The 13,027-nt window shown below is 33.6% G+C and overlaps 1 protein-coding gene across 19 annotated transcripts in view; it reads right to left on the bottom strand.

The window, feature by feature from the left end:
* cnc (NFE2 like bZIP transcription factor cap-n-collar) overlaps positions 1-13,027 on the bottom strand; it is a 258,184-nt gene that overhangs the window by 48,007 nt on the left and 197,150 nt on the right. For all 19 annotated transcript variants that reach the window (XM_073959460.1, XM_073959457.1, XM_073959458.1 and 16 more), the window contains one exon: positions 115-197. In XM_073959460.1, coding sequence (XP_073815561.1) covers positions 115-197 — 83 coding nt within the window. The remainder of the gene's footprint in view (positions 1-114; positions 198-13,027) is intronic.

Below are 13,027 nucleotides of genomic sequence, written 5' to 3'. Positions count from 1 at the left end.
GTCTTCTGTCTATGTAGGTCCTTCTCAAAAGATCTTCTGTGTATAGAGAACCAATCAAAAATATCTCTTGCCTACAGAAACCCTTCTGTAGGCAAAATTATGTATATTTCTTACCTCGTTCGTTTCACCGCCAGCCAATTCAGCAAATTGTATAACGTCGTTAAGTATCTCATCCAATGGCAAACGAATGTATTCACCTAAAATGCAAAAAGGAGAAGAAGAAGAAGAAACGTCGAAAATCAATTATAATACACAAATCAAGATAAACATCAGAAAATAATTTGTAAAAAGGATTTGTAAAAGGCCAAGAAAACACACACACACAGACATAAGAGAAATCCTTTTTTGCTCAAGAGATGCCGACAAAATTCCAAATAAGAAACCCCTAAAATGGCCATGGTTTTTATTTAAAGTGTGGTCAACAGAGTGGCAAGACAAAAGAAAGAGTTAAAAATCAACAAAAGCAGATGAATCAAAAATATTTCACAAGAAAGCAAACATCTCACACAGTCAAGTCACAATTGACGGGGGGAGAACAATGGCCAAAAATGCATAAATATTTTGATTGACAGTCCTGCAGCAAGAAGAAAAAAATTGTAAGTGGTAGTAGAAGAGGGAACCTCAAAATACCCCAGAGAGTCATCAATTTGCAGAGAGAAATATATGTATGTTTTTCCAATATTTACCAAAATATTTACTTGGTTTTCAATATTTAAAATTAAAGCGTGGAGGAAAAGGTGTTTCAAATCTGTAATGCTGTAATGTTAGTGTTAAATTCCATACAACATTTTATATTTTTATTTCTATTTTCGATGTATATTAGGGACAGGGATGGAAACATTTAAATTGAAAATTCAACGACTTTTCATTCATGTTTTTGAAAACTATTCAATCAAATGTGAAAAAATATTAATTTTACAAATTCCAATAATTTATAGACATTTTCTTGTTTTGTTTACATGTACCGGTGACACTAACATTACAAACAAAAACAAATTTCTATGTGGTTGTTGTTGAGTTGTATTTGTTGTAGTATTTACTCTAACTTCTTTGTTCTGCCATGGGGTAGATATTATGTATGCACACGCAGAGAAGATGTATCATATCCTCAGAACAAAATAGTGTATTTTAAAAATCTGAAAATACATATTGTTGTTTCAACCATATATTTTATGTCAAGAACAAAATATATTGTTGCACCAACAAAATATATTTTCAGATTATTTATTTATTAATTTCTTTTTAGGACGAAGGCCATTATTTATGAAAGTTTTTTAATTAATTAATTGGATTAATCGAGCTAACATGGCCTAAGGAGTTTTGTATTGAAAAATTAATTCTAGCGAAATACCACACACTCAACCATTACGCTACGATCGTTTCGCCTGGTGGTTTAAGTCAGGCTCATCAGGCGTATTTGAATGCTAATGGCTAGAAGACAAACGCTGATTTTGGTAACTTCTATTTATACAAAAATTTTTACAAATTTGTAATTACCCAGTCAGCATTTTTTGAAAATTTTAATCAAATTCGAGTCTTTTTTGATCCGACTGCACGATTAAAAAGCTAGAATATGAGCTCATTTTCTGATCATAAATGACTCCTTTGTCGGTAGGAAAACAAACAACCTCAGGCGACTCTTCTAAACAAATCACAAATGAGTCTTTTTCGAGTCGTATTTCAATCATTTATTGGTGTTTTGTTGATTAATTTCGGACCCTTTTTCGAGTCTTTTTAGAGTCATGTTTATAATCATTTATAAGTCTTTAGGGAGTCATTTATGAGTCTTTTTGTTAGACGAAATAAATTAAAAAAATTTTCTTTTTATTCTTCTTTGTTTCTTTCCTTCGTTTTATAGTCTTTTCTGCTTTGTTATGTCTTTTAATTATCCTTTATGTTGCTTGGTGGTTAGTATACTGCTTCTTCATTTCACTTGGCAAAACCTGTTGTGTTGTGTTTGTCTGTACCTTTAATATTATACGTTACATTTATATCAAAATTTTGTAGAAAGTGTATATGAGAATTTTATTTTTTTATTCACAACCAAATAAAAATAAAACAAAGCAATCAGTTTTTAATCACCTAACTGTTCAAAATATGATCAGAGTATACATAATTATAATCACTTTTCAAACACCTGTATGACCCTTTTTTGATTAAGCATTTTTCAATCTTCCAGATGATCAAAATGTGACAATAAATAACAAAAAATTGTCACATTTTAAACACCTCAATGATTAATTTGTGATTGCTACACATTTGTTGTTGTATTTTAAATTGAACTCTTTTTAATCATTACAGGGAGTCACTTTCGAGTCCCTTTCTGATCACACAAGCGACTTAATCAATTTTTGATCACCAAAAGGACTCTAAAAAGACTCCTCAATGTGATTTTTGAAAAAACAGTCTTCTAAATGCTATCTGGGTATGAAGTATTTATTGAAGTCTTTTTCTTTATCAAGTCACCCTAGTGTCTTGTCTAGGAATCATTTTCTCAATACATACACATATACAATCGAAAGGGGGTTTCCTTCACGAATTATAATGCCTTCAGTTTTTGAAGTTTTGGATATCATGTCGACTAGTTTGTTGATATGATACATTGGCAGTGGCTTAGAACGCTGAGATCCCGGCTGCCCCGGCTGAGGTTTGAACCTGGGTCCTCTCCAACAAACAGACAATGTTGTCGAGATCTCAGCGTTCTAAGCCACTGCTAATGTATCATATCAACAAACTAGTCGACATGATACCAATGTATCATATCAACAAACTAGTCGACATGATATCCAAAACTTCAAAAACTGAAGGCATTATAATTCATGAAGGAAACCCCCCTTCGATTGTATATGTGTATGTATTGAGAAAATGATTCCTGGACAAGACACTAGGGTGACTTGATAAAGAAAAAGAAACAAAACAACAAAACAATGTTCCACAACATCCCATATGGGACAAGGGAGACTTCTCTCATATCAATGAGGGCACCTCGATTCATATTTAGCTCAATGATATGGGACCTACTGTTTATCGCAGAGTCCGAACGGCGTGTCTTAAGACACCACTTGCGGAGAAGTTTTTCAAGGCTGAAATACTCAGGAAATGTCGCCAACATTACTGAGGGGTATTTTGCCACCGTTGAAAAATGTTTTATGTTGCCTGGCCGGGGAATCGAAACCCCGACCTTCTACGTGCAAGGCGGGCGTGCATACCATTGCACCACGGTGGAAAAAGACTTCAATAAATACTTCATAATTACAAATTTGTAAAAATTTTTGTGTAAATAGAAGTTATCAAAATCAGCCTTTGTCTTCTAGCCATTAGCATTTTCAGATTTTTTAAATACTCTATTTTGTTCTTAGAACATGATTGTTCCTACAATACCTCTCCTCTGCGTACAGAAAAAAGTAAACAAATTGTTTCTCTATTGAAATATCTTGGACGAGTTTATGAACGAACTAGTTCATTTTTTTTAATAAAAGTTCGAAATAACCACATCAATTCATATATGGTGAGATGAACTATAAACTAAGGGGCTAACGATCTACTCATAGATGAATTGATTCATATTGAATCGGCAAAATATTGAACTTGAATGAGTATTTTGGGATTACGAAGTTTTTTGGTAATTCATACACCCAATTATGTATGAACAACTAAAGATAAGGTGGTCACATTAGTTAAATATTTGATCCAAATATGTTTTCCCATATTTGCCCAAAAAAGTGTGAATTTCATACAGAGTTCATTTTCTGTTGACATTATGCTCAATGCGAAAGCGCATTGCCGGCATATATTTTTGTTTTCCTAAAATTAGTTGTTTTCTTGTTTGCCATTGAATAATACTTAGCAAAGAAATATATGGCATTTTTTTGGCAAATATCTGCCCAATGTGACCTTTCCGTTAAAGATGAAAGGTCATATATTGATTCTACGTTGTTAGAGATGTACATTTTAGTTCCTTAATTAAAGTGATTTATAAAGTTTAGTTCTTTTAATTGAACTAGTTCATAAGGTTAGTTTAGGTTGAGAAGATAATCGACGCTTTGAATGCTTATTGTATGCTCTAGACTAGGTAGTTCAATTATTTCATATTGGGGGTTATTCTGAACGAAAATTCCCCGTGAATTTTGGTTTTCCGCCGTTTCAACTTAAGGGAGAAAAGTGAACAAACTCACGTTCAGAATAACCCCAATTGTTTTAATCGTTCGCGAAACTATACTTTTTGAACTTGTGTAGTGAACTAACTAAGTGTTCTATTATCGTCGTTCTCAGTTGCACGATTATACGTGAACGATGATGAAATATGAACTACATAACATTAGCAATTGCTCCTTCAGCTTTTAAACTGGACTATATTATCTGACCTATTTCATACGCTCTTTTAAAATAATCATTCAACTAAACTAGTTAAATCATGAACTAAACAACTCTAAATGAGGTAATAATAGCTTGTTAGCCTAGTAGAACTAATATTGAATATCACCCCAATTTGTATTAGAGTTAAGTTGAATTGTTTTGTCATTCATTTTGATACTCTCAGATCTTTTGGTCCATTTCCAATAATCATTTAATTGAACTCGAACTTGAGTGAACTTCTTTCATGAAATACACAATTCAAATTATGTTACAGAAAGCTTGTCAGTTTAGCAAAACTAATTTCGGACATCTTTCGAACTTGCTTTAGAATTTAGTTTGAATTATCTGTTGATTAATTTTGAAATTCTCAGGATCTGAAATGTGTCTTTTGAAAATAATGTTTTTAGACCCCACATATTTTAAAACCAAATCAGTTTAATACAACTTGTATTCGATCTAGTTATGTTCATACATGACACTCAAGGTCGAGTAGGCTTGTTGTACGCTCTAGACTAAAAAGTTCATTTCCAGAGTTCATTCGGAAGTCTAGAGTTCGCGGAACTTTTAAAAGTATACTGTTTGAAGACGTGTGTATGATCAAGTTGAACTTATTAATTTTGCTCTTATCGTCGTTCTTAGTTACACGTTTCTATGTGTTCGTTGTTCGTTTAGCTCATAAACAGAACTATATTGACTCACTTTGTACATGCGCTCATTTCAAAAACTCATTCAATTCAACTAGTTTTTGCATGAACTACACAGCTTAAATTGTGTTAATAGCTTGTCAGCTTAGCAAAAGTAAGCTAGAATTTTCGGGTAATCCATTTTTATACTCAGACTTATGGATCCACAAATTGTCTTATTAAAATAGTGGTTACATTGGAGTCGATCTAGTTATGTCCATCCGTCGGTTTGGCTAGTTAACACGTTAACTCTCAAAGGGAGTAACCGATTTAACCCAATACCTGCGGAGAATTTTAGAAAAACATTTAATCCGATCATTGCTTAAATCAAGTTCAGAGATAGACTAGAATCGTTTTGGAATTTTGTTCAGGAGGTTTTCAGGTGTTAGTCCATAATTAATGCCAACACCAGCAAAAATAACTGATGAACACGAAAACTTACTTATTAAATATCCGATTTGGGCGAAAGTTTACAAATCGTAATATTTCTTTCAATCGTACATCCAGTTCAAAGAAGATTTATATCAGACAACTTATTTGAGTGTCTGTCTCCCCCACAGTAGTTCAAGATTATCGCTTGAAGGCCTCGACACTTAAGAAGCATGGCATTCTTGCTTAAGTCATATCTGGTAAATGACTAAATACCAAGTTCGACCTAATAAAAAGATTTCAGAATCACATTTGAATTACGTCGAACTCCGTCTTTAGTCATTTACCAGATATGACTTAAGCAAGATTGTCATGCTTCTTATGTGTCGATGCGTTAAGTATTGTTTAAGGACTGCTCGAGGTTTGTTTTGATAATTTCATCGAACATAGTCCTTTTTGTCCCGATTACAACGATCTAGCTATTTCCATGTTTCCTGGCGTCATATCCCAAGAACTCTAAAACATCCAACATTGAGGAACTAAAATGCACGGTGGATACGATTGCCCGAAATTGGTCTAACTTTTGGATATCGAAATATGTCTCAAAAAACAGCATCAAGTTCGCACAACTTCTTCTAGTATCTCACCCAAAAAAGTTTAAAATTTTCTCTTAAGTATTATTTTAGGACTGTTGGGGGGTTGTTTTGAAAATTTTACTGCAAGTAGTCCTTGAGTTATTTTGTTCATTTTATTTTTCTGTTGTTCTTCCATTATATATTTTTATGAATATTGTTATCAGAACGCTTTTGTTTAAGTGTTGTCCGTTGTTCATATGCTCTCTTTTGATTGAACTAGTTCATAAGGTTAGGATAGGTTGAGAACAGGGGCCATAAAAATCGCCACATGTCTATTGTTTGAACTAGTTCAAATGCTCTTTTCAAAGAATCATTCTTAGAACTGGTTCGTTCACGAACTAAAAAACTTTATTTGTATTTTTACATAGTTTATCAGTCCAACAAACCTAATGTCATTCAACACATCTTTCGAAATTCGATCAGACATTTTTGGAAGATTCTACTTCTCCACAGAATGGCTGATCTAGTTCATAGATTGTTCAATTGAACTAGTTATACGTGAGTTCCTTAATAGCTTGTCTGCATACTGTCAAACACGTCTACACATTTTCTAAAAAAAATCGACAAATCAATTTGAATTCGGTCAGAATTCTGTCGGGAATTTTTGTTTGCGCATTTGATATCCTGTTTCTCTAAGAAGATTCGAATTTAAATTCGTTCGAATTACTACCAAACTCGTATTGTTGTAAAAAATGTATTTGATTGAAGACACAATGAATCAAATATTTTTCAAAAAAACAGAAGTTTGGTAGTAAGCCGAACGAATTTGTATTATTATTATTAATTATTATTTATTTATTTGCTTCTCGGGCGCGGTTTCCCTTTCGGGAAAGGTTGGTTTGGGAGGTAGGTAATTCGATATGACGAAGCCCCAAGTTTATAGGATATAGATATGATAAAGGATTTTTCGCAATTGAATAGGTGTGCTGTTGAATGTCGTTCCTGTGGAACCAGCCAGATGACAGTGAGATTCTGCTGTTTCTTGGCGATCCCTAGCGGATGATCAGTTCGGAATTTTTGCAACGTGTTTTCGCCATTAGTTGTTGCAGATTGTTTACTTCTGAATAAGATCTCTGTACAAGACTTCTGCATATAGAACACCTCTTGAAAAGCATTCTTCCTATATAAGAGAGAGGGATGTTTCCTCCTTTTTTCTATAAAAGACCACTTGAAGTATTTTTCTGCCATTTGAGATCTCTGTATAAGTCTTAGGTCTACAGAACACCTCTTGAAAGTTCTCACGGTGCGTCTTAACTAACTTTAAATGAAAGGTGCTTACACCTGGGAATTCTGAAACTATAATGTTCATAGATGAGAAAAATCAAAAAACTAAAAGTAATCGCCGGAGGGATTTTTAAATAAATCGCGGTCAAAATTCACATTTTTAAGATTTTTTCAGATTTTCACGATTTTGCTTGGAAACCGCAAGTCCTATCGTAATGGAACTAAAGAAAATGTGATAGCAGTGAAAATTCTCTACAAGATTTATCTTAATGATATTTTTGTAGGTTTTACCATTTTTGAGATATTGAACATCAAATTGAGACAATGCACTTACTGTATCGCCTCCTTATAAAACAGTGTCATGTACAGGGCGCCTTAACTAGCTTTAAATGAAAACTGCTTACACCTGAGAAGTTTTTGGAACAGCAATGTTCATAGATGAGGAAAATCCAAAAACATGAACAATTCGGTGGAGGGATTTTTAAATAAATCGCGGTCAAAGTTCACATTTTTAGGGTTATTCTAGGTTTTTGCAATTTTTCTTGGAAACCGCAAGTCCTATCGAAATGAAGCTAAAGAAAATGTTGAAGCTGTGAAAATTCTCTACAGGATTGACCTTTATGATTTGTTCCCAGGTTGTACCATTTTTGAGATAAAGAAGCTTAGATTACATTTTTAGGTTTTTTAGTTAGGGTTTCGCGATTTTGCTTGAATACGGCAAGTCTTATAGATATCGGGCCTGAGCAAATCTTATAGGTGTGAAAATTCCCTACAAGGCTGGCTTATGTATTTTTTTCTAGGTTGTAACATGTTTTAGATATATAAGTTTAAGTAGGGAAATTGCAGTCATGACATTGTTTTATAAGGAGACGTTACAGTCAATGAGTTATCCCAATTTGAACTTCAATATCTCAAAAATGGTAAAACCTACAAAAATACCATTAATGTCAATCGTGTAGAGAATTTTCACTGCTACTGCTTTCAGTTTCCTATTTTGAGGTATTTTTCTGTCCATTGAAGATCTCTAGATATGTTTTGAAAATCCCACAAATTATAGAAGCCATTTTGAGAGAGAGTTTTCTGTCCATATTGGACAATGTGAGAAGAAAAGTCTTTTGAAAAAGTTGCTGTAGGGAAATGTTTTCTGCCTAAAGTTGACCTTCGTGGATGTATGTACATATATGTGATGACTTCCTGATCTTCCGAAAACTATTTTATTTTTAAAAGACCTTTTAAAATCTCTTCTACATTGCGATAAATTTTTGGTACTTTATTTTCTTTTTGAATAACAATTTTTAGCGTTATGTTGTTTATGAACTACCTAGTTCCAAGCAACTATTCCATAAAATGAACGAACGGAACCATATACAGCTCATACCTTTATATATCGTTCCTTTATATAATCTCTTATATTTAACTCCTCTCATTTCCCATAGCAATTCTAGCTTATTAGGAAAAGCATCGATCCGTTCAATTAACGAGATTGTCCAATACCACTGAAATGTAATATTGAACGATTCAAAATGAACGAACTGGTTCCTTTTGGTGAACGGAATGAAAAGGACCGATCCGCTCAATAAACGAGATTAAATAAAACTAATAAGCCCATATAAAAGGCATTTCAAAAGATTTAATAAAGATATACTATTTGGACATCATAACTCTTTACAGTTCCTGACCTTTTGAGGTATTTTCTGGCCTCAAAACTCATCTTTAGAGGTCTTTTAGCAAGAAAATACCTTTTGAATAGTCTTTTCATTCTAAAAATATCCCCCTCAAAGATCTTCGGTCTATTGAAGAATATTCCAGGGAACATTTTCTGTTTGAAGAATCCATTCGAGAAAGCAAAGCTGAGTGTTACCACACGCAGGCTGCAGATATCTGAACATATGTATGTAATGGAGGTTATGTGCTTTAAAAGGTGGCAGATGCCCATTGGCAAATGTTAGTCGTATTTTTTAAGTATTTCGGGCATAAATATTTCTCTAAGAGTCTAAAATCGACACAACAATTGGGATCTGCCATGAAAGTGATTGCTATAGCCCAATGGAACCAAAATATTCCTATAAAATTAGGTAGATCAGTGAGATCTGAGGGAAATCCATTCTTGTTCTTTCGAGGATATTTGGAGGAACATTTTTTTGTTAAGGTGGCTGCGCTAAAACCTTTAAGGATAAGTAGGAGGGTTTGTAAGCAGCTAAGACTTATAGGTTATAAAAATTGTAAAGAGAATAAAATTAAAACTACAACTGGAACAAAATACCTAAAAGGCACGCCTCGCCTAGAAAATAGATAACATCAGTGGACCATTTGGCTTACATTTTTTTCTTCTCTGTTTCATAAAGCATTACTAAAATTCAGATTGTTACCATTTGATAACTGGAAAACTAAGTTCTCCTCCTAACAATGTCTAAACCATGGTTAAATAAACATTTTTAAGAGGTGCAGGTTATGCTGTGCTCTGTTGACCAAGAGCAAGCAACATCATTGAACCAAAACCGGGCTTAATTTTCTTCATCAAGAGACTGATGGTCGAGATGGTGTTATTTTTTCTCTGCTTGTGTTGTGTTGTTTTTTTTTTCTTTTCCTATGGCTTAGACAATTCTTTGGTAATGAATGTTTATTTAAATTTTCTTTTTTTTTTTGAACCCATTTCAAGTGGTGTTGTTCTAGAGCAGAGGCTACGCACACCGGTATGTTATGGCCCAAACAAGCAGCATAATTTTATACAATAAAATTGTGGCCTTGTTGCGATTGGGAGTTAAAACCCAAGAGGCAGAAGAAGAAGAAAAGGTTATTAAACTCACTTAAAGAGAGACACACATTTGGCCATAATAATAATAATTATGTGTGGCATTATGGTTTGAGAGGTCAGATATGTAGCTACATTGCAGTTAGTTTCTGGTGTGTGTGTTTTTTTTTTTTTCTTTTGGTAAAAGGTTCGACGTTTTCTTTTCAAATAAAATAAATATTTTGAATAAGATAGCGGAGTTCTAAGAATTTTACACCAAAAAGTGGGTGTTTTGAAAAATATTTATTTAAAGGAAAATAAATATTGGAATATTTTTTAAACAATTTTAGATTTTAGTTTTAAAATATACTAAAATTTGTTTTTGATTTTGCAAAAATTGGAAACTTAACCATTTTGCTTCCCGTCGGAATAAAAATAATTATTCCATATACACCGAAGCAGGAATTCCCGCCGGGATAATTATATTTGGCAGTTCACAACTCATATTTAGTTTAAATTATATAGTTGCATGATTGAACTTTCTTACGCAGGATATGAAACCTCCTTATATTTCAATAGACCATTTGCAAATCGCTTCGATCAACTCGAAACAGAAATAAATTAAAGAAGGAACTTTATTTTCCTTTTTTCAAGGTGTAAACAAATTGTAAAATTCTACAAATAACCAAGTGGTTCTTGGCCACAAAATATTGGCTGACAAGCTGTCATTTGTTAGGTTAAGAATTTGTAAAGGAGATCGAATGTTATTTTAGGCCAATACTGCAATGTTATTTTTCACCTCAGCCACATAGTATTTGAATAACTGAATATTTTGTTTTTGTTTTCTTTTTTTTTCAAAACAAATGTTACCAAGGCTTGACCTATACAAACATTCCATGTTTCCACTCCTTCGCCTATCTTACAATCGGACAGTTAACATAACATTTTGATCCCTTTTTTGGGTGTAACAGCAAATAATGCAACACAACAATTTGAAATAATAATTGTCCACTTTTATACAATTTCAAGTTAGAAAAGAATAAAAAGTAGGCTCGTTTTGTGTGAGCTAAAGAACAATTATGATTGCTGTTATTATCGGAATTATTACCGAGTTATTTGGTGGTGTTTCTTTTTTTCTTCTTTAGTAAATGACCATTCGTATCACCAAACTCACATTTTGTCACCTTGAAATTAAAGGGCGTTCGTGTTCAACCACCACTGATTGCCAGTTACAAATTTCTATTGATTATTAAGCGGCGTTTGTAGTTTATTTTGTATCGTCAAACAAAAACGGAAGTAAGAAGGACTTGCTTAGAAGGTTGAAGGATGTATGTATGCATGTACATATATGTTTGGGGAGGAGGAGCATTAAGTTGAAGTGGTGAATAAAACTATTGATTTGTCACTATTGCTATTCTAGCAGTTTTTATTCGATTTGTTCTGGTAAATATTTAATGTGGAGTAGTTGTTGACAGCGGCAATTTGAGAAACATAAAGGCTTTTCTGAACATACTCGTATGTAGTTTTATTATCAATTGTCAAGAGGGGTCAACATGGGTTCATGTAATTGTCGTACTAAAAATAAGATTTTCAAAAAGTGTAGATTGAAGTGAATTTTTTTTTTAAATTAAAAAAATTAATAAATAAAAAATGGGAAACGTTATTCATGCTAAATTTTTATGAATAATTTCTCTTAAACTTCCAAATATTTTATTTTGTAATTTGAGGATTTCAGGTTGCAGATTGTTTGCTGCAGTTCATTTATTTGTGTTTTTTTTTTGATTTCCGAAAAAAAACTAAAATTTAAGTTATTTGACCAGGGATGCCAAGTTAGAGGTTTTCCCGCTACTTGTGGATGTGCCTCATCGAAATAATGGTTTTAGACCCCAAGTATGTTTGGACGAAATTTGTTTCAGACAATTTGGAGTCGATTTAGCAATGTCCGTCCGCCAGTCTGTCTGGCTGGTGCGCACGATATAACCCTCGAACGGATGAGCCGATTGGGTCCAAAATTTGGCTTTCGTAATATTTTGTCCAAACTTAGTTTAAGTTCGAAGATGGGTTATATCGGTCCATTCCTTCCGGTACCTCCCCCACAAAAGTTCGAAAATTTTCGGAAAATTTGTGCGCACGATAACTTTGAAGAAAATAACCGATATGGTCCATACTTTACACATCGTGAAATTTCTACCAAATTTATATAAGGATCCAATATGGACTTAATCGGTCCATGCCGTCGGGTACCTACCACACAAAATTTCGGAATAGTTCAGTTTAGGACCTGCTCTCGAATGATTTTGATTTTTGTTGTAACATCTTGTATTAACCGCCCCCCCATACGACGGTACACGTTTTATCTGGGGCAAGTCCATACTTCCTGAGCAAATAGCCAGAAACCCCGCAAAAAACCCCTGTGACACCGTATGTAATGGTTTGAGCGCAAATAACTGCCGATTCAGTCCAAAAATTGGCTTTCGTAATATTTTGTCCAAACATAGTTTACGTTCGAAGATAATACAAATCGGTCCATTCCTTCAGGTACCTCCCCCACTAAAGTTCAAAAATATTCAGAAAAATTGTGCGCACGACAACTCTTGAATTGAGTGAAGGATTTGGTCCATACTTTACACATCTTAATACATATACTAGATATATATCAGGTTTAAATGTGGACTATATTTGTCCACTCCCTCGGATACCTCCCACACAAAATTTCGGATAGGTTCACATTAAGATATGTCTCTCAAAATCAGATCCACTTCCTATGTCGTCTATTCCCCTCCGCAAAACTTTAATCCTAATCCAAATTATCGTCGGCAAGTTGAAAGGTACAAAATGACCACAAAATTTTGAAAAGACCCGAAATATATTCGATCTGTCCGTAGATTACTATTTCAATTCACATTGGCTGAGGGTATATCTCTGTCGGCAAAGCCGACTGATACTTTTCTTACTTGTTTTATTTTAAATCCCTACAGTAGCGATTTTTACGCAACATTTTTTATTGTCACCACATTTAGCAAACGAAA

This window comes from Musca autumnalis, unplaced genomic scaffold, assembly GCF_047663935.1.
Source record: "Musca autumnalis isolate F117 unplaced genomic scaffold, ASM4766393v1 scaffold_1, whole genome shotgun sequence".
NCBI classification, from domain to species: domain Eukaryota; kingdom Metazoa; phylum Arthropoda; class Insecta; order Diptera; family Muscidae; genus Musca; species Musca autumnalis.
This window is presented reverse-complemented; position numbering and strand designations above follow the sequence as displayed.